The sequence below is a fragment of the Epinephelus fuscoguttatus genome, linkage group LG22 (assembly GCF_011397635.1).
Source record: "Epinephelus fuscoguttatus linkage group LG22, E.fuscoguttatus.final_Chr_v1".
Classification (NCBI taxonomy): domain Eukaryota; kingdom Metazoa; phylum Chordata; class Actinopteri; order Perciformes; family Serranidae; genus Epinephelus; species Epinephelus fuscoguttatus.
The window spans coordinates 9,340,414-9,359,669 of record NC_064773.1 but is presented as its reverse complement, the minus strand read 5'-3'; the positions used below and the strand labels follow the sequence as shown (position 1 = coordinate 9,359,669).

Here is a 19,256-nt window from a genome sequence, read left to right as displayed (position 1 = left end):
AGTTAGATCTCATTTTGAAGCGGAGCATGTGCAGATTGAATCCATACCCAGGCACATGATTGTCAAAATCCCCATTTTTGTTATCTTCACCACCATCTTGATCGTAAGGTAGTTGGTGCGGACAGTTCCACCAGATGCAGCTGTAACACCTGCATTCTGAGTAGTTGCAATCAGCTTCGGGAGCCCTGTTGCAGTCAGAATACTGCCTCCTGGTGGAGATCCACACCCTACTGAGTGCACTTTTCTGGTTTATACATTTAAAAAATATTAGAAACATTTCAGTGAGGCATTTATTTTATTTTTGGACAGGAGATAATTTAGGTTTTAGACCTGCAAAAAATGACTTTATTGTCAGTTTCAGGAAGTCTTTCTGTCACAGATGTTTTAGGCTGTTTTTGTCATCTGTCTGCAATCAAAGTTTTTCATGACATGACTGTTTATATCCCCCTGAGACCCTGTGTCATCATATGAGGACATCACATTTTGGGTTTACTTGACCTTATACTTCATTCTGATTAACTTAGACCTGTTGTCTAACCAGGACAACAGGTCTCTGTGCCATCTAGTGGCAGTAAGAGCAGAGCAGTCAGTCTGCAGCCAATCCCAACACAAAAATGGACAAGATCTAAAACCTGATCATATTATATGATTGAAACTTGTTTATTTATGATGAATAATGTCTGTAGTTTGATATGGCAACGAATTTGACCAATTTTAGCAACAGTAACATGCTAAGATGCTGTGAGTTCAGAAGTACTCATTTGCAGACGTTGGGACTTTATTATCATCTTGTTTGAGGACATTGGGATTTAATTATCACTGGCAATGCTTAGTTTTTTGTACTTCGTGGCTGCTACTGATCCCAAATAGCTAGGAGGAATTAAAAATGCATGAATGTATGAAAGTGACCAAACAAAATTTTAATTTCAGGAGTACGTGTGTGTTTTTCTAACCCCAGAACAAGTTTACAGTATGGCATCATGGGTCTGAAGAAGCTCAACTATGACAGGAAGGAGCTGGAGAGACGCAGAGAGCACAGCCAGCACGAAATGAGAGGCAAGTGTCCCCAAATTAAAATAACAAATAAACATGATAACAAACCAAGACCAAGATGCAACAGACAAATAGACAGATAAGCCTTTGACATGAGATGTTTGTACATGTGTGTGTCTGCAGACGTGCTGGTGTGGAGTAATGAGCGGGTCATCCGCTGGGTGCAGAGCATAGGCCTGAGGGACTACGCCAACATCCTGCTAGAGAGCGGCGTACATGGAGCTCTGGTCGCTTTGGATGACAACTTTGACTACAGCAGTCTGGCGCTGCTCCTCCAGATCCCCAACCAAAACACTCAGGTACTCCAGCCACAACACACACTTCTTTTTTCATCAGGCTGTTAAAATGATGACAGTTCAGTTTCTCTTTGAAACTCAGACACGCAAAAAGGTTTTGAATTCAAACTAAAGCGTACCATACATTTTTATTCCAACATTTCAATTTATCTGCAACAGTGAAATCACCTGAAAAGTCACTGGTGTAAAGCTGGACCCAAAAATCAAGTGATCTGGTAAAAATAACTTTCACAGCTTTTCCACACTGGATATGGAAACACCTGATCGTGATGAGAACCTTTTTTTAACTTGTTTCGTGACATCATCAAGCCAAATTTAAAGGTGCTGAGTATGTGCAGAAATATCATCTGTCACCAGCTTCAGTCCAAAAGTAGAGGTGTGTTGTTATCAGCCTTCAAAAAGCTGGTCCAGTCTGAATCAGAACATGCAGATTTGCCAACTGTCACTCTGGCAGCTTGCCCTGTGAATTCTCGCTGCTTATCTCATCTATACTCAGGTAAAAATGGATATGCAGCACGAACAACGTAATGTGTCAGCTGCCTCTGTTACCATGCTGCTATAAATAGCCGGCCTTGAGGAAGTCAAAATGTGTTTGTGTGTTTTTTTTTCCTCAGGCACGTCAGATTCTGGAGCGAGAGTACAATAATCTGCTGGCGCTGGGCACCGACAGGAGACTGGATGAGGTGAGTTCTACTGTTAACCACAAAACCAACCTCACGACATATGAAGCTCGTTCAGGCAACTTGCAACAATAACCTGTTAGTATTCAAGAAAGATAAACAGAATTAATAATATCACACTCACAGATCTTTAATTATGCTTTCTGTCTTGTGTGTAAATCACATCATCATTAATGCACTGAAAGCATTAAACTATTTAAATGTGACGTCTCAGACTGAGAGATGATGTGATCACGATGCTGCCTTCACATCCTTCTTCCTGAATGTCCAGCCAGAACAACAGTTGTATATTATTTTTGCTCAGTTTTCAGTCACAGTGCAGTGACCCAGATTTCATGGCATCACAACATAAAGGTTTTGAGAATAGATAGTCAGCCAGCTACAGACTCTTTGGAAAAGTTAATTTTTTGAGTGTTGTGGTTTGACACTTTTCCCTGTCAATAAATTCGACCTTTTATATTAGTCATTTGATTTAAAGCTGGAGTGTTGGACTTTAACATTAAACTAACGAGGGCCGCCCCCTGAAAGTCAAAGATCTGAATCGTTAAAGGGGAACGACTGTTTTTTTTTGTTTTTTTGTTGTTGTTTTTTTTCAACCTGGGCCCTATTTTCCGATCTACTTTTGTCTAAATGAGTGATAGGATGTTCAATATTTGACATTTCTCCAGTACGAAGCTAGGGCTGACCTGCCTGCAGCCCGTGAGCACGCGCTATATTAAATAATAGGGCACTCAGACAACATCAAACAACGTCAAAATACGTCCACTAAAAGTGCATTTTTTCCACACAGGTAAGGCTCGGATTGTTAGTATAATTATCCGACAACATAACGGAAAGGAGAAATGAACGTCTGTGTTTACCTTTAGCTGGAATCGGACATGTTCCTCTGCCTGTTGCTGCTCCCTCTCTCTCCTCTTCCGCTCTTCAATTTCACTGAGCTTTGCATCTGTGTACGTCTGTGTACTCCGTGTTCAACTAAATACGGGCGGTCATCAAATCCATATGGCTCATCCAGATCCAGCTGGTCAGAATCGGGTAAAAATTCAGCCATGACTACTCCAGAGTAACTCCTCGCGTTTGTAAAGTCACTCCAGCGGTAACTTCCTGCAACAACTCAAATCTTGCGAGACGTGAGATTTCAGAGCCAGACTTTCACCCTCTGAGTGAGTGTTTTGTCTTGTCCCAATAAACGTGTCCGAATTTTTACCCGATTTTGACCAACTGGATCTGGATGAGCCATTTGAATTTGATGACCGCCTGTATTTATTTGAACACGGACGTACACAGACGCAGAGCTCACTGAAATTGGAGAGCAGACAAGGAGAGAGAGGGAGCAGCAACAGGCAGAGGAACATGTCCGATTCCAGCTAAAGGTAAACACAGACGTTCATTTCTCCTTTCCGTTATGTTGTCAGATAATTATACTAGCAATCCGAGCCTATCTGTGTGAAAAAAATTAACTTTTAGTGGACGTATTTTGACGTTGTTTGACGCCCTTTGGTGATGTCTGTGGCAACTTTACCGTGCTGGTGATGTGTTTTACATCAACCAGCCAGAGCTAAAAGGGGGAAGGGAACCTTGAGAAGCGTCCCCTTCAAGAAAAAATCAACTCGTCGTCAGAGGATTAAAAAAAAAAAAAAAAAAAAAAAAAAAAAACTCCTGTGGGGAGGAGAGATGTAGCGAGTTCACCTGGAGGCATACGACATAAGCATGTGTCAACTGTGTTTTTGTAATTACTCTCTCTGCCAGATGGGGGAGACAAAAGCTCTGCACTCCAGCTTTAAAAAATTTTAGAAAATAGGACCATTTGTCATTTTATCTCTGAAGTATTATCATATGAACACAGAGATATCAGTGACTTTGAGTGAGCCGAGTTTATTCAGGATTTATAAGTCTTGACTGTATCCTTAAGTTTTACAATCTGGGTCTAAAAACATGAATGATATTTATCTCCCCATCAGTGTGACGACAAAGACTTCAGAGGTCCGTCGTGGCGGAGGCAGTTCCCGCCCCGGGACGTTCACGGTATAAGTATGATGCCCGGGTCTGCAGAGACGCTCCCGGCTGGATTCCGTCTCACCGCCACATCTGGTCACTCCCGGAGGTTGCCCCCTGAGGGTAAGCGCCCGTCTCTGCACCTTCACTCAGCCACTGGCAGATTATTTTTATTAGTGCATGAAACTTGTTAAAGGTGGATATTTTCTGAAAAGCGTCTTTGAAAGGCAGCTACAAAGCAAAGGTTAAATCCACCTGTTGCACTGGTAGATCAAAGCACCACACCTGAGCGCAGGAGTTGCTGCTCCTCGCTGTGTTGTGACTCTGTCTCTTGTTCTCTCCGACTCTGTGACGGCTGCTCTGCAGTCCTCTATGAGGCGCTGGATGACAGCCCTGACGACATGTATTTGGATTGGTTTCAAGGTCAGCTATGCCCCTCTGAGAGTTCCGGGCTTGTCGGCCCTGCGTGTCTTATTATTCTACATACACTCCCTCCTCTTCACATGGTCTCTGCCAAACCACTGTCCGGCTGTCTCTCTCCTTTTCTTTGTGGTCTCTCACCCTCGCCTCTCAATCTTTCTCTACTACTCTCCAGTCTCTCAGATATCCAACTCCAAGGGTGTTGTTTTGCAAAGTTGCAAAATAGTTGTGTTCAGTCACCCTGGTTGTAAAAGCTACGGGGTCAAGTTATGGATTCAGACCCATGCTTGCTGGTGTAACCCTTGAAGTTACAGTAATTGAGCAGCAAAAACTAAAGGCGGCTGAGCGGTGCTATGTAAGTGAACCTGACTCAGGAGGTTTACATAGGTAACAATACGTCTTGGATGTCTCAACAACTCAAACTGACAGTTTGTGTCATTCCTCATCCCTCTGCTGTTAAAAGAGGACACTGGCTGAAATGGGCCTCCATTCAAAGGATCATTCCAGGTTTTCTTAACTTGGCCATTATTTCAATTTGCTCTGAAAACAATGTGCTCAAAGTAAATTGCTGAGATCTGGGAACACAGTGACATTGCTTCAACAAAGTCAGACAGGCCAGAAACACAATCACACAGGCTGTAAACAATTTAAAAGCACTTCATGTGAAGGTGAAACTAAAACTGAGCCAAAAACAATCTCTGACTGCACACGAAAACTGTGAGTACAATAGCGTCAAAGCCTCCCAGTGCAGGAAGCTGCTCTGTAAACGGTGAGGCATATTTGGACAGTTCGGATTTAAATGTTACCGTTCACTGTCTCTGCCTACGTTTCCCAATTTTGGGATTTGTTTAAAGCCTGTATGATCTGATCTGACTTTGTTGACTGCTCATGTATTTTGCTCCTTCCAATGTCTTTGTAGCGATGTTCCTGCATTTGCACGTCTCAGCAATTAAACAAACACTTAACTAGAGTTGGGTCGATTTCTGGTTTGGAAGTGTCTGGTGTACAGGTGCAAACTGGTTTGATTTTATGCAGGCAGCCTGAACTGGAATTTGGTATCAGAATTAGCCTACATCAGCAACCTGTAGTAATAAGCAGTATGACAAGGTAGTTAACATGGTATTGTTTTTATGAACAGACTAACTGTGCCACTAGTGTCTTACAGGCCGTGTACAACTTAATGCCGAGTCAGCGACATGACATGAAGGAGATCAAACTTCACTAGAAATGAATGGGTAGAGGAGTTGAATGTTTTCTTTAAGGCAGTGGTATTCAAACTTTGTGTGCACAAAGTAACCCAAAATCCCAAGGCGACAAATAGGTTCCCTTTGAAGGCTTTGTCAATTAAATTAAATTACATTTGCCTCTTTATTAGGAAATGGGTGCACACAACATATTAATACGTCAATTAAAAATTCATTTATAACCTTTTGTATAGGCTCAGTTGAATATTGCAATAATAATGTGTGGTTATCACAAAATCCCATGGCACACCTGGATTGGCATCAAGGCACACCATTTGAGAAGCGCTGCTTTAAGGTGACAAGACGAGACAGGGCGGAGTTAATCTCAAGAAAACTAAAACTGTGCCAACATGGCAGCATTTTGGATTTGAAGCCAACGAAAGAGGTGTCCTAACTGGACTCGTGTTTCGAGCTAAACTTTTGTCGGATACCGTGTTTCTATTTATCCCTGTCACTTGCGTGCGCGCTGTTGAACGTAACACACCAGTTAAATAAAAAGGATGGGAAGAAGGTCAATATTATGTGTAGGGGTAGGTTTATATCACTTGGGTGGACACGCTAATTTTTGCCCTTTTCCGGCATCATCATTGGTATTCTGCGATTCTTTGTAATCTCAGCTACAAACTCTCACTTTTGAGAAGCGTTCAAATATTGTTCCAAATTAGTCGGCACCAAGATGTAGAGAGAGACTAAATGAGTAACATGTATAAAAGAGATGTAACCATGTAATATTTTCACTGGCCCCATGCTGCTCTCTACCTTTAACTAACCCTGTTTTTCGACATGTTCATGGCAAAAAACAGAGGCACACTTTTAACTGGCAACGGGAAAGGAGTCAGGGTGTCTACAGGTCCTTAAAAGTCTTAATGTCTTTAATGCAGTGTTTATTTATTTATTTATTTATTTATTTATTCAATTAAGAAAAGGGACAGTGTGCATTTATCAACACTTTAACAAATGTATGCACCCGAATCAGCTGAAAGGCTAATTTTCACCGTCAGTCCCTTCGCCAGCTGTATAAAGGCATTCTAAAAAAATTGAACAATAAAATACAGCATGTAAAGCAGGTCAAAACATATCGCATTACAGCAAAAACACAGGTTATGTTTCAACAATAAGGCCTAAATAGTCTTAAATCCAAAAATTGGTTTAAATGTGTCTTGAACTGGTCTGAAAAAGCATTAAATCTAACTGTCTTATGCCTGTAGACACCCTGGGAGTTTATTTTGCCAGTTTTGCGTGTTGTCCTGTTTTTAAAAAACTTCCATACGTGCTAAATCTGGTAGTAAAAGGGTATAAGACTTGTCAGGGGCTAATGGTTTGGTGGCCTATTAGGAGTCAGCCTCAGGTACATGACTGGAAATCATCCCACTGCACTGATTTCAGCCAGTGTTCTCCTCTAACAAGGTGTTCCCAGTGACACTGAAACAGCCTTCCTGTGTTCCTCTGTCTCTTTTCTCTGTACTCCCTGGTCTGTGACGTCCACAACACGTCCACACTCAAATCTGCTGTTATCCACTCAAAATTAAGACATCCTTTGAGTGCGTGATGCATTGCTTTCTCTTCTGGGGGTGACTCTACAAGTAATCTCCGCTGCGTGAGAAAAAAATGTTTTGCTTGTGATCTCACTCATACCGTTGAGGACGTCTGATCTTGTGGCACATGTTTTGGGTGGAAGTGGAGGAATGTTTTCTCCTCACTCACTCTCACTGGGTCCATCTGATAAAGAGGAGGCTTTAATACTTTAAACTTAAAGATCTTTTCCTCTCGCTGTCTCCCCCTACAGTCGGACCCTCTGCAGTGCAGCGGCTGGACAGCTCCACGGTGAGAACCTACTCCTGCTGAGAGGAGGAAGAGAGGGACCTTAAACTGTACGCTGTATGTAACACAACACAGACTCTCGCTTTGTTAACTACACAGCTTTCTTCAGAAGTACTTAAAGCAGACAGTGGATTAAAGAGAAGGAGGCCAATTGTCTCCTAAGATTAATGTTTGTCTCTTGGACTTGGCGAGCCTGTGCAGTGTTTTTGCCAGGTAGCTGTGATAAGGTGATAGAAGATGGCAGGGCTAGCAGCAAGCAACCGTCTCATACTGATGTCTCCGCTTTAATGTCTGTCCAAAAAAGATGAGTCAGACATTGTCCAAGCTTTGGAGATGTGCTTCAAATAAACAAGGAGTTCAATACCTTACACAGAGACTAGTTAACAAAGTCCACTTACATGATTATAGAAGTTGAAGGCACCTAAAAATAGGCCTTGTGAGACTTACCCAGACTTTACAGATTACAAAGTGAGCTTGCCCTAGTTTCATTTCCAAACTGTTTTCTTTGTACTGCCAGGTGCTGTGAAAAAGTGTCATCTCTCACAAGTCTTTGCTTTGATTTGACGACACTGTCTCTCTGCATCTGTTGTGTCAACCTAACACAAGTAAAAAAGAGAACACTGAATTCTGCTTCAGATGCACTGTTTAGCATGAAAAACCCTCGTAGTTAGGAGACTGTCACCTGACAGCTACGTGCCAAATAACTTCCTTGATCACTCATTCACTCATCTTTATATAACAGGCATAGTTTATGTTATAGTGAGCTGAAAATTAATATTTTGGACATTTATAAATGTCGTTATTATCCGCCATCACTGACAAGTGTAAATTATAACTTTCGCATTGCATTGTGGAATTGTTAGTAGAAAGCTGTGGACACGCCATGGGCACTACTTAGCCAGTCTGTTCTGGGACTTTTTAGGGGCACTGCATACAATATAGTTTCTCATACTAGAATATGTCAGAAAAAAGTCATAGTGTAGTATGTTAGAAAAATGTCATAAGTGTCAAAATATAATATACCCCAACAAATGTAAAAAAATAAAAAATTAAAAAACAGTTAAGTATGACATATTAATGCTATAAAAAGGGCCTAAAGTATGTCATAAAAATAATTAAAGTGTATGCTAAAAATGTGTCACTAAAAAAAGTCATGAATAGAGAAACCATACTGTATTTCATAAAGAAGTCATAATTAAGAATGCCAGAAACAAAGTCATCGTATCTTATGCCATTAAAATGTAAAAAAGGATTTAAAAACGTCATGATATAGTATGGCAAATAAAATGTCTTAGAAATGACATAAAAATATATTTTTAAAAAAATCGTAGTTAAGTATGCCATTAAATGTCATTGAAAAAGTCTTGCTATACTGTGACATGTTTTGCCATACTATACAATGCCTAAAACATGCTATAAAATGTCATGAAATATCTAATATCTATGTCATGAGAAAAGTGTCATACACTATGACTTTTTTAAAGACAGAGTATAGTATGTCATAAAAAGGTCATAGTATAAGTATATCTTTAAAAAGGTCAATAAAAAGTGTAGTATTTCATAAAAGAGGTCAATGAAAAACTCATAGTATTGTATGTCATAAAAAGGTCAATAAAAAGGTCAGAGTATAGTATTTCATAAAAGAGGTCAATGAAAAACTCAGTATTGTATGTCATAAAAAGGTCAATAAAAAAGTCAGAGTATAGTATGTCGTAAAAAGGTCAATAAAAAACTCATAGTATTGTATGTCATAAAAAGGTCAATAAAAAAGGTCAGAGTATAGTATTTCATAAAAGAGGTCAATAAAAAAAGTCAGTATTGTATGTCATAAAGCTCAAAGTCATAGTATAGTATGTCGTAAAAAGGTCAATAAAAAAAGTCAGTATAGTATGTCATAAAAAGTACTATATTATGTCATTAAAAAACGCAGTCTAAGATGTCATTAAAAAAGTTCTAGAAGTGCACCTCTCACAGTAAACAGTGAAGGTGTAACAGCAGGGAGGCTCCATGATTCACCAGTTTAGGCATCTTTCTGCAATGACTAACAGGCAAGAGAAGTTTTTAGTCCTAGATCAGTATCATTACACTCCTGCAGAATGTAATAAGAGCAGAGGTTCAAGGCACAGTAGACAGATAATAATGATATAACACTCTGACTGCAGGGTTATCATATAAGAGAGCAATGTTAGGAAAATAAATAACACAACGGCTGCAGGGGGAGAGAGACGGGGAAGTTAAAGCAGAGGGGGGTTGATTCAGCGGGGAAAAGTTTGTGTGAGTTACATCTTCATAACAATAATTTTGTGTTTCCAAAGAATTTGCTCATCCCATGAAGCACCCTGCGGGCTGTTTCTACGGCTTTCATCATCTTATTTTTATATCTACTCCCACACAGCAAAAAATAAAAAAGACAATACAGTGCAAAGTGCAGAGAGCAAAGGGTTGAATTTTGGTACAGTACACGAGCACAGGAAACTGAAGCTGATTCTATTTAACTATTTTCTGCACACAGTCCGACCGTTTTAACTCAAAGTATTTATATTTTTACACTGTTGTAAGATGTCACTGCACAAACACAGACAGGGCAAGAGTTGCATAGAGGCACCCCAAAAAAACAAACACCTTTGAAAGTTTCCGGGGAAGTACGCAAAGTAAACAAGTTGCCATTACTGCTGTGGTGTCTCCCTACAGTTGGTGTACATTTTTCTGCTTGTCCCTTTTCTATGTAACGTTATGTTTGACGACATTGAGAAGAAGCTATGCAGTTCTCAGCTGCAGTCCTGATTCCCAAACTTTCTGTTGCTGCCATCGCAAGAGCTACTCTCCTCTGCCAACAATCAGTTCAGTGTTGCGTCCTGTTAGCACAAGATAACACTAAACACCGAGCTGTTAAACCTATTAATAACTCTTAGGTAACTTTAGCCCCGTCACTGTGTGTCCACGGGTGGACTTTCTGTCCCTGACACAGAGCTCACACTCCTACAGCAACAACTACAACTCATACAGTCTGTGGTTTGGTGAAGTTGAGCGTGGTGTATTTGACTGTTTGCAGTTCAGCGTGCCGAGAGGCCACCATAACGTTAAAAAGTGTGGCTATACTACACAACACTACATTTACATCATACATGGGGGTTTCTCAAAGTCCAGGAAGGATCCTTAAATGGCTGGATTTCAAGGATGCTATGTCATCGAACCCCGCCTAATGACTGTTCCAATGTCGAGGATCCTTCAAATTCTACCGCGGAGTCCTTCATTCAGAGAAATTTCAAGGATACAGGTGCCGGAAAAGTTTCATTTAGCCTACCAGTTTGCTTTTTTAAGTGTAATCCAAAATTAAATTCTCCCCAAGTCACGTGACTCTGAAAATACTGCTTACATTTGTTCAAACTACACAACACCATTAGAGATTGCCATAGTGACCACAGTACCCTGAACCCCCCCTCAGTCTGCTGAGGGTTAATGACGCACGCCTAGGACTCTAGTTAGCCTGTTCCAATGTGTGTTCACCAAATATTAGGAAGGACTCTTGCCTTGCCGCTGCAGGATCCTTGACTCTGAGAAACACCAATGATGTTGAATGAAGCACCGATATCCAGCCCTAGTTAACAAGTGAAAAGCAGTGCCACAAGATGGCCAAACACACAAAGCGGTTGCCAGATTCGTGCATACAGACACACAAACATCACAAGGCAAAGTATCAAATTTGCGCCAAGTATATCTGAAAATATGTGACAAGGTTTTTTCCTCTTTCCTTTAGAAACTTCACTGAGCCTCATTAAAAACACCTCACTCTGCTTCCCCTCAGGTACAGTTCTAAAAGGAGATTAACTAGTGGAGCTGCTGGACAGGCCAACCTGCCGAGGAACAAACCATTCTGACGACACGCACTGCCAAGAAGCCCTGCTCTCCTCTCTGACCCCCCACCCCCCCACCCCAACCCTCCTCTTCCTCCTCCTTCCCCTCCCTTCCTAATATGGGCACCAGATGTCGGTGCTAAACTGTCCTGCAGGCTGCCCCGTTGTCACCATTTCTACCTTTTACATGTACAGTAACTTGTCAAAGCATAACGTACTGTGTATTTCTTCTACAGGAGATGTGTAGGTTATCTGTAAATAAATATGCCATTTTTTAATATATACACACATCAATGTATAAAAAGATATTCAGAGTTTGTGCAAAAAAAAAAAAACGTCCCTGCCACCTCATTTAGTGGACCATAGATTAATATATGCTGCTCTTTAAACTGTCTCCATATTACCCCGCCCTCTCTAGATCATTTTGTACATATGGTTTTATTTTTTCATTGTGCTGCTGATGATGATGATGATGATAAACCTGCACCATAGAGAGAGGACGAGACTGGATGTCGTGTGAAAACCTGCCCTCTAGTGGTGTCCAAAAAAAACCACCATGAGCCCCAACAAACTACATTATCCTTTCTTATGGACTCGCTGTCATAACAGGAGCGTTTTAAGGGGACATGTCGGCGCACTGGAACGACATGACAAGCACTTTGATACAACCGCATCAACTCAACGGACTATTTAGTAGCCAAGGACGAAAACAAAGAGACGCCATTGCTCTCCGAAGTCGCACAAAACAACTTCTCAGAGAACAAAAAAGCAGGACGTCATTCATAGAACCTGTCACTTGTTGTACTGTATGTTTTGTCAGGCGATACATTAACACAAAAAGGACAACTACACACACTCAGCCGAGCTGGCCTTCTCCCCCGACCCCTCAGACACTTAAACAGAACAGATGAAATAACTGAAAGACAGACCGCTTTAGCTCATAGTGTGCGTAGAGTGTATATGACCATGTTGAAGTGAGGTGACATTTAATGACAAACCTGTTGCTTGCTGTGACTTACATTGGTGTAACTGTTGACTCTTTGTTTCCGTCAGAGTTTCCAGGGTAACCTATTGTACAGCCCTGTTATCTGTCTTTTAGTTATTTCTGATGGACGACTCAAACAAGTCTTACGCTTTTGATTTGTTTTTACATCTTCAATTTGCACGAACAATGAGTCATTTTATTTTGTCCATTTTTTTATTTATTACTTCTTGTACTTTGGTCAAAACTAAGTGGTGAGCAAGCAAATTTTCATTGTCAATAAAAAAAACTACTGTCAGTGAATGGGTGGTCTTCATTATTTTTCATTAAAAATTCAAACTGTTAACAGCACCAGGGCAACATTTTGTACATTGGTTGTAACTTGCCCTGCTTATCAATTGTAAATGTACAAAGCCTGTAGTTAAATACAGTTTCACAGTATTATTCAGATTACATACATAAAAATTGACTGTTCATTTCATTATTACAGACGGAAACATTAGCCCTGTAAGAAGTACTGACATCAATGTTTCTCTCTAGCTTGACTTAGAAGAAAAATAATCACAAATTTTACTTTTACTTTTAGTTCATATTGGCGACCCCCCATTTCATAGTAAAAGCACACTTCTTGTTGAGTGAGTTTTAGTTTGTGTTGACGGAATGTATCCAACCTCAGTTTCTTCTGGTCATCCTACAGGTAAGTTCAGCCTCTGCGAGGTCTCAGGGTTTTTTCAACCTGTCTCTCAATGTCCTTGAAAACTTCTGGGTCCTCGATGGTTGGAGTAACCTGTAGGGGAGAAATAACTTACTTTGTGTCATTGAAAAAACCATAGAAAAGCACAAAATGTCAACAAAACCCTATCATTATTAAAGTATGTCATAGAATACTATGCCAAAAAATGTTATACCAATAAAAACATAAAAACGCTCAGGTATAGTTTCTCGAAAAAAGTAATAACGTCATAGTATAGTAAGACGAAAAAATTTATAAAAACGTCATAGTATAGTATGTCGAAATAAATGATAAAAACGTCATAGTATGTCAAAAAAGTCATAATATATCGAAAAAAGTGATGAAAACATCAGTGTAGTATGTTGTAAAAAATGATTAAAAACGCCATAGTATAGTATGTTGAAAAGATTTATGAAAACGTCAGTATAGTATGGTGGAAAAAATTATAAAACCGTCATAGTATAATATGTCAAAAACATTGATTAAAAATGCCATAGTATACTATGTCGAAAAAATTGATGAAAACGTCATAGTATAGTATGTCCAAAAAACTGATAAAAACTACATAGTATAGTATGTCAAAAAAGTGATTAGTCATAGTATAGCATGTCGAAAACATTGATAAAAACATCATAGTGTATTATGTCGAAAAAATGTGTAAAAACGTTATAGTATGTCGAAAAAAGTCATAGTATAGTATGTCGGAAAAAATTATTAAAAACGCCATAGCATTGTATGCCAAAAAAATGTATAAAAAACGTCATAGTATAGTATGTCAAAAAAAGTGATAAGTCATAGTATAGTATGTCAAAAAAACTGATAAAAACTACATAGTATAGTATGTCAAAAAAGTGATTAGTCATAGTATAGCGTGTCAGAAAAAGTAATAAAAACGTCATAAGTATGTCGAAAAAAGTGACAAAAACATCACAGTATAGTATGTCATAAAAAATTTATAAAAACGTCATAGTATAGTATGTCGAAAACATTGATAAAAACATCATAGTGTATTATGTCGAAAAAATGTGTAAAAACGTTATAGTATGTCGAAAAAAGTCATAGTATAGTATGTCGGAAAAAATTATTAAAAACGCCATAGCATTGTATGCCAAAAAAATGTATAAAAACGTCATAGTATAGTATGTCGAAAAAAGTCATAGTATAGTATGTTACAAAAAATGATAAAAACGCCATAGTATAGTATGTCGAAAAAGTGATTAGTCATAGTATAGCGTGTCAGAAAAAGTAATAAAAACGTCATAAGTATGTCAAAAAAAGTGACAAAAACATCATAGTATAGTATGTCATAAAAAATTTATAAAAACGTCATAGTATAGTATGTCGAAAACACTGATAAAAACATCATAGTGTATTATGTCGAAAAAATGTGTAAAAATGTTATAGTATGTCGAAAAAAGTCATAGTATAGTATGTCGGAAAAAATTATTAAAAACGCCATAGCATTGTATGCCAAAAAAATGTATAAAAACGTCATAGTATAGTATGTCGAAAAAAGTCATAGTATAGTATGTTACAAAAAATGATAAAAACGCCATAGTATAGTATGTCGAAAAAAGTCATAGTATAGTATGTTACAAAAAATGATAAAAACGTCAAAGTATAGTATGAAAAAAAAAAGTCAGTATAGTATGTCGAAAAAAGTCATAATATAGTACATCGAAAAAAGCGATAAAAACATCATAGTATAATATATCGAAAAAAAAAGATAAAAACGCCATAGTATAGTATGTCGAAATAGTCATAGTATAGTATGTCAAAAAAGTGATAAAACGCCATAGTATAGTATGTCGAAAAAAGTGATAAAAACATCATAGTATAGTATGTCGAAAAAAGTCATAGTATAGTATGTTACAAAAAATGATAAAAACGCCATAGTATAGTATGTCGAAAAAAGTGATAAAACGCCATAGTATAGTATGTCGAAAAAAGTCATAGTATAGTATGTTACAAAAAAGTGATAAAAACGTCATAGTATAGTATGTCGAAAAAAGTCATAGTATAGTATGTTACAAAAAATGATAAAAACGCCATAGTATAGTATGTCGAAAAAAGTCATAGTATAGTATGTTACAAAAAATGATAAAAACGCCATAGTATAGTATGTCGAAAAAAGTCATAGTATAGTATGTTACAAAAAATGATAAAAACACCATAGTATAGTATGTCGAAAAAAGTCATAGTATAGTATGTTACAAAAAAGTGATAAAAACGTCATAGTATAGTATGTCTAAAACAGTCATAGTATAGTATGTTACAAAAATTGATAAAAACGCCATAGTATAGTATGTCGAAAAAAGTCATAGTATAGTATGTTACAAAAAATGATAAAAACGCCATAGTATAGTATGTCGAAAAAAGTCATAGTATAGTATGTTACAAAAAAGTGATAAATACGCCATAGTATAGTATGTCGAAAAAAGTCATAGTATAGTATGTTACAAAAAATGATAAAAACGCCATAGTATAGTATGTCGAAAAAAGTCATAGTATAGTATGTTACAAAAAATGATAAAAACGCCATAGTATAGTATGTTGAAAAAAGTCATAGTATAGTATGTTACAAAAAATGATAAAAACGCCATAGTATAGTATGTTGAAAAAAGTCATAGTATAGTATGTTACAAAAAAGTGATAAATACGCCATAATATAGTATGTCGAAAAAAGTCATAGTATAGTATGTTACAAAAAAGTGATAAAAACGCCATAGTATAGTATGTCGAAAAAAGTCATAGTATAGTATGTTACAAAAAATGATAAAAACGCCATAGTATAGTATGTTGAAAAAAGTAAAAAGTCATAGTATAGTATGTTACAAAAAAGTGATAAAAACGCCATAGTATAGTATGTCGAAAAAAGTAAAAAGTCATAGTATAGTATGTTACAAAAAAGTGATAAAACGCCATAGTATAGTATGTCGAAAAAAGTCATAGTATAGTATGTTACAAAAAGTGATAAAAACGCCATAGTATAGTATGTCGAAAAAAGTCATAGTATAGTATGTTACAAAAAAGTGATAAAAACGCCATAGTATAGTATGTTGAAAAAAGTCATAGTATAGTATGTTACAAAAAATGATAAAAACGCCATAGTATAGTATGTTGAAAAAAGTCATAGTATAGTATGTTACAAAAAATGATAAAAATGCCATAGTATAGTATGTCGAAAAAAGTCATAGTATAGTATGTTACAAAAAAGTGATAAAAACGCCATAGTATAGTATGTTGAAAAAAGTCATAGTATAGTATGTTACAAAAAATGATAAAAATGCCATAGTATAGTATGTCGAAAAAAGTCATAGTATAGTATGTTACAAAAAATGATAAAAAAGCCATAGTATAGTATGTAAAAAAAGTCATAGTATATTATGTTACAAAAAATGATAAAAATTCCATATTATAGTATGTCGAAAAAAGTCATAGTATAGTATGTTACAAAAAAGTGATAAAAACGCCATAGTATAGTATGTTGAAAAAAGTCATAGTATAGTATGTTACAAAAAATGATAAAAATGCCATAGTATAGTATGTCGAAAAAAGTCATAGTATAGTATGTCAAAAAAAGTGATAAGTCATAGTATAGTATGTCGAAAAAAGTCATAGTATAGTATGTTACAAAAAATGATAAAAACGCCATAGTATAGTATGTCGAAAAAAGTCATAGTATAGTATGTTACAAAAAATGATAAAAACGCCATAGTATAGTATGTCGAAAAAAGTCATAGTATAGTATGTTTGATAAAACGCCATAGTATAGTATGTCAAAAAAGTCATAGTATAGTATGTTGAAAAAACTCGATAAAAAGTCATAGTATAGTATGTCGAAAAAGTCATAGTATAGTATGTCGAAAAAACTGCTAAAAAAGTCATAGTATAGTATGTTGAAATAGTCATAGTATAGTATGTCAAAAAAGTGATAAAAACGCCATAGTATAGTATGTCGAAAAAAGTCATAGTATAGTATGTTACAAAAAGTGATAAAAACGCCATAGTATAGTATGTCGAAAAAAGTCATAGTATAGTATGTTACAAAAAAGTGATAAAAACGTCATAGTATAGTATGTCGAAAAAAGTCATAGTATAGTATGTTACAAAAAGTGATAAAAACGCCATAGTATAGTATGTTGAAAAAAGTCATAGTATAGTATGTTACAAAAAATGATAAAAACGCCATAGTATAGTATGTCGAAAAAAGTCATAGTATAGTATGTTACAAAAAATGATAAAAACGTCATAGTATAGTATGTCGAAAAAAGTCATAGTATAGTATGTTACAAAAAATGATAAAAACGCCATAGTATAGTATGTTGAAAAAAGTAAAAAGTCATAGTATAGTATGTTACAAAAAAGTGATAAAATGCCATAGTATAGTATGTTGAAAAAAGTCATAGTATAGTATGTTACAAAAAATGATAAAAACGCCATAGTATAGTATGTTGAAAAAAGTCATAGTATAGTATGTTACAAAAAATGATAAAAATGCCATAGTATAGTATGTCGAAAAAAGTCATAGTATAGTATGTTACAAAAAATGATAAAAACGCCATAGTATAGTATGTCGAAAAAAGTCACAGTATAGTATGTCGAAAGAGTGATTAAAAAGTCATAGTATAGTATGTCAGAAAAGTGAAAAAACATCACAGTATAGTATGTCAAAAAACTGATCAAAACGTCAAAGAATAGTATAGCAAAAAAGGAAATAAAAATGTCATCCTACTATGAAATGGAGAAACCTCTGTCCCTCTGTCCGTCCGTCTGTCATCATCTGTTTTCCTCCTCACTGCTTTGACCTACTGCTCTGAACTTGCACATAGTCTTTCATCTTGGTCACGTGCAGACAGCCACGATGCAGTTTTTGCATTTTTCCCACATTTCTACTGTTTATATTCACGTTTTTGTCCACTACCCATTCATACTGTCGGCACCACTAGCAGCACAGTTTGGCTGGGAAGCCTTTATCTCCAGCACTTGTGGATTGAAACCTGTATGTGTGCACCTGTGTGCCCGCGCACGGCCCTGGGCACGTGCATGCCTCCATGCTGTCAGCCTAAACTATGCTCCAGGTATTTTGCCATAAAGCATGTTTCTAGATACAGTATTTTAGGTCTAAACATTTTTTTCACTATTGTATGTTGAAAAATTTACTTAGTAAAGTATGTCAAAGAAATATCATACTGTAGTACACCATCATTAAAAAGACATAGTATATCATTTCATAAAAATTCTCCAAAATGCTACTTTTGCTGCATAGTCTGGTGTGACATAAAAATTACATTAAAGACATCATAGTACAGCTTCTCAAAGCGTGGCCCATGGAAACACTGTATTTTCATTTCACAACAACTACTATATTAAAAGCTATTGTTTTCTCAGTTTGTCATCCACTTCTCTCCAGAGGGCTTTAGCACCTGATCAGCAGAAAATAAAGTCAGTAACTTAAAGGAAACAAAGTCCCATATGAGCCCTCAGTTCTATTTAATGAGTGCAGAGCCTGCTAATGCACCATCATTACTCAAATTCTGAACTGCAAAATGAGCTTTACTGTTCCCTGAGCAGCTGTGAATCTTTGCACAGGGGACGACAAAAACATGCACAAACAATATGTCCCTTCAGCAATTTTATCCTGCAGTATTTGACTTATGAAAAACTACTGGTGGTGGGAACAGTTCAGCTGTGTCATACCTTGTAGGGTTTGCCGTTGACCAGGTTGGCTAAAGAGGAGCGAGGGATCTTGCCCGAACGCGTCTTCGGCAATCCTCGGACAAAAAGCACTTTCCTAAAGGCAGCCACTGGTCCGATGTTGTCTCTCACAAGCTTCACCATCTCGTTTGTGATCTCCTCTTGATTTTTGTGCACACCTGAGAATTATTGCACACAGCAATAATTTTGATTATGGTCTTATATTTGTGGATAAATTATCTCATTTCATGAAGAGTGTGATTTTAAAAAAAAGAGAAAAACTACATGTGTCAAAATACTGAAACCCCAGGAGTCACAGTGCATCTGTTATGCCTCACCGTTCTTGAGCACACACAGGGCCAGGGGAACCACACCCTTCAGAGTGTCCTCTAGACCCACCACAGCACAGTCTCCCACCGCAGGGTGCTGCAGCACGGACTGCAAAACACACACGTACATAACACCACCAAGAAGAGTCAGG

The 19,256-nt window shown here is 37.2% G+C and overlaps 2 protein-coding genes across 7 annotated transcripts in view; one reads left to right on the top strand and one right to left on the bottom strand.

Moving 5' to 3' along the window:
- ppfia2 (PTPRF interacting protein alpha 2) overlaps positions 1-11,550 on the top strand; it is a 282,784-nt gene extending 271,234 nt beyond the window's left edge. For 2 of the 6 annotated variants that reach the window (XM_049566803.1, XM_049566808.1), the window contains 7 exons: positions 959-1,056; positions 1,177-1,352; positions 1,964-2,032; positions 3,991-4,147; positions 4,391-4,447; positions 7,475-7,566; positions 11,315-11,550. In XM_049566803.1, the coding sequence (XP_049422760.1) occupies positions 959-1,056; positions 1,177-1,352; positions 1,964-2,032; positions 3,991-4,147; positions 4,391-4,447; positions 7,475-7,533 (616 nt within the window). In that variant the 3' untranslated portion in view covers positions 7,534-7,566; positions 11,315-11,550. The remainder of the gene's footprint in view (positions 1-958; positions 1,057-1,176; positions 1,353-1,963; positions 2,033-3,990; positions 4,148-4,390; positions 4,448-7,474; positions 7,567-11,314) is intronic. The other 4 variants (XM_049566806.1, XM_049566809.1, XM_049566804.1 and 1 more) reach the window with 3 other exon arrangements.
- Positions 11,551-11,685: 135 nt separating this feature from the next.
- acss3 (acyl-CoA synthetase short chain family member 3) overlaps positions 11,686-19,256 on the bottom strand; it is an 88,007-nt gene continuing 80,436 nt past the window's right edge. The window contains exons 14-16 of the mRNA XM_049566833.1: positions 19,114-19,213; positions 18,779-18,954; positions 11,686-13,132 (exon numbers count right to left, since the gene is read on the bottom strand). Coding sequence (XP_049422790.1) covers positions 13,049-13,132; positions 18,779-18,954; positions 19,114-19,213 — 360 coding nt within the window. The 3' untranslated portion in view covers positions 11,686-13,048. The remainder of the gene's footprint in view (positions 13,133-18,778; positions 18,955-19,113; positions 19,214-19,256) is intronic.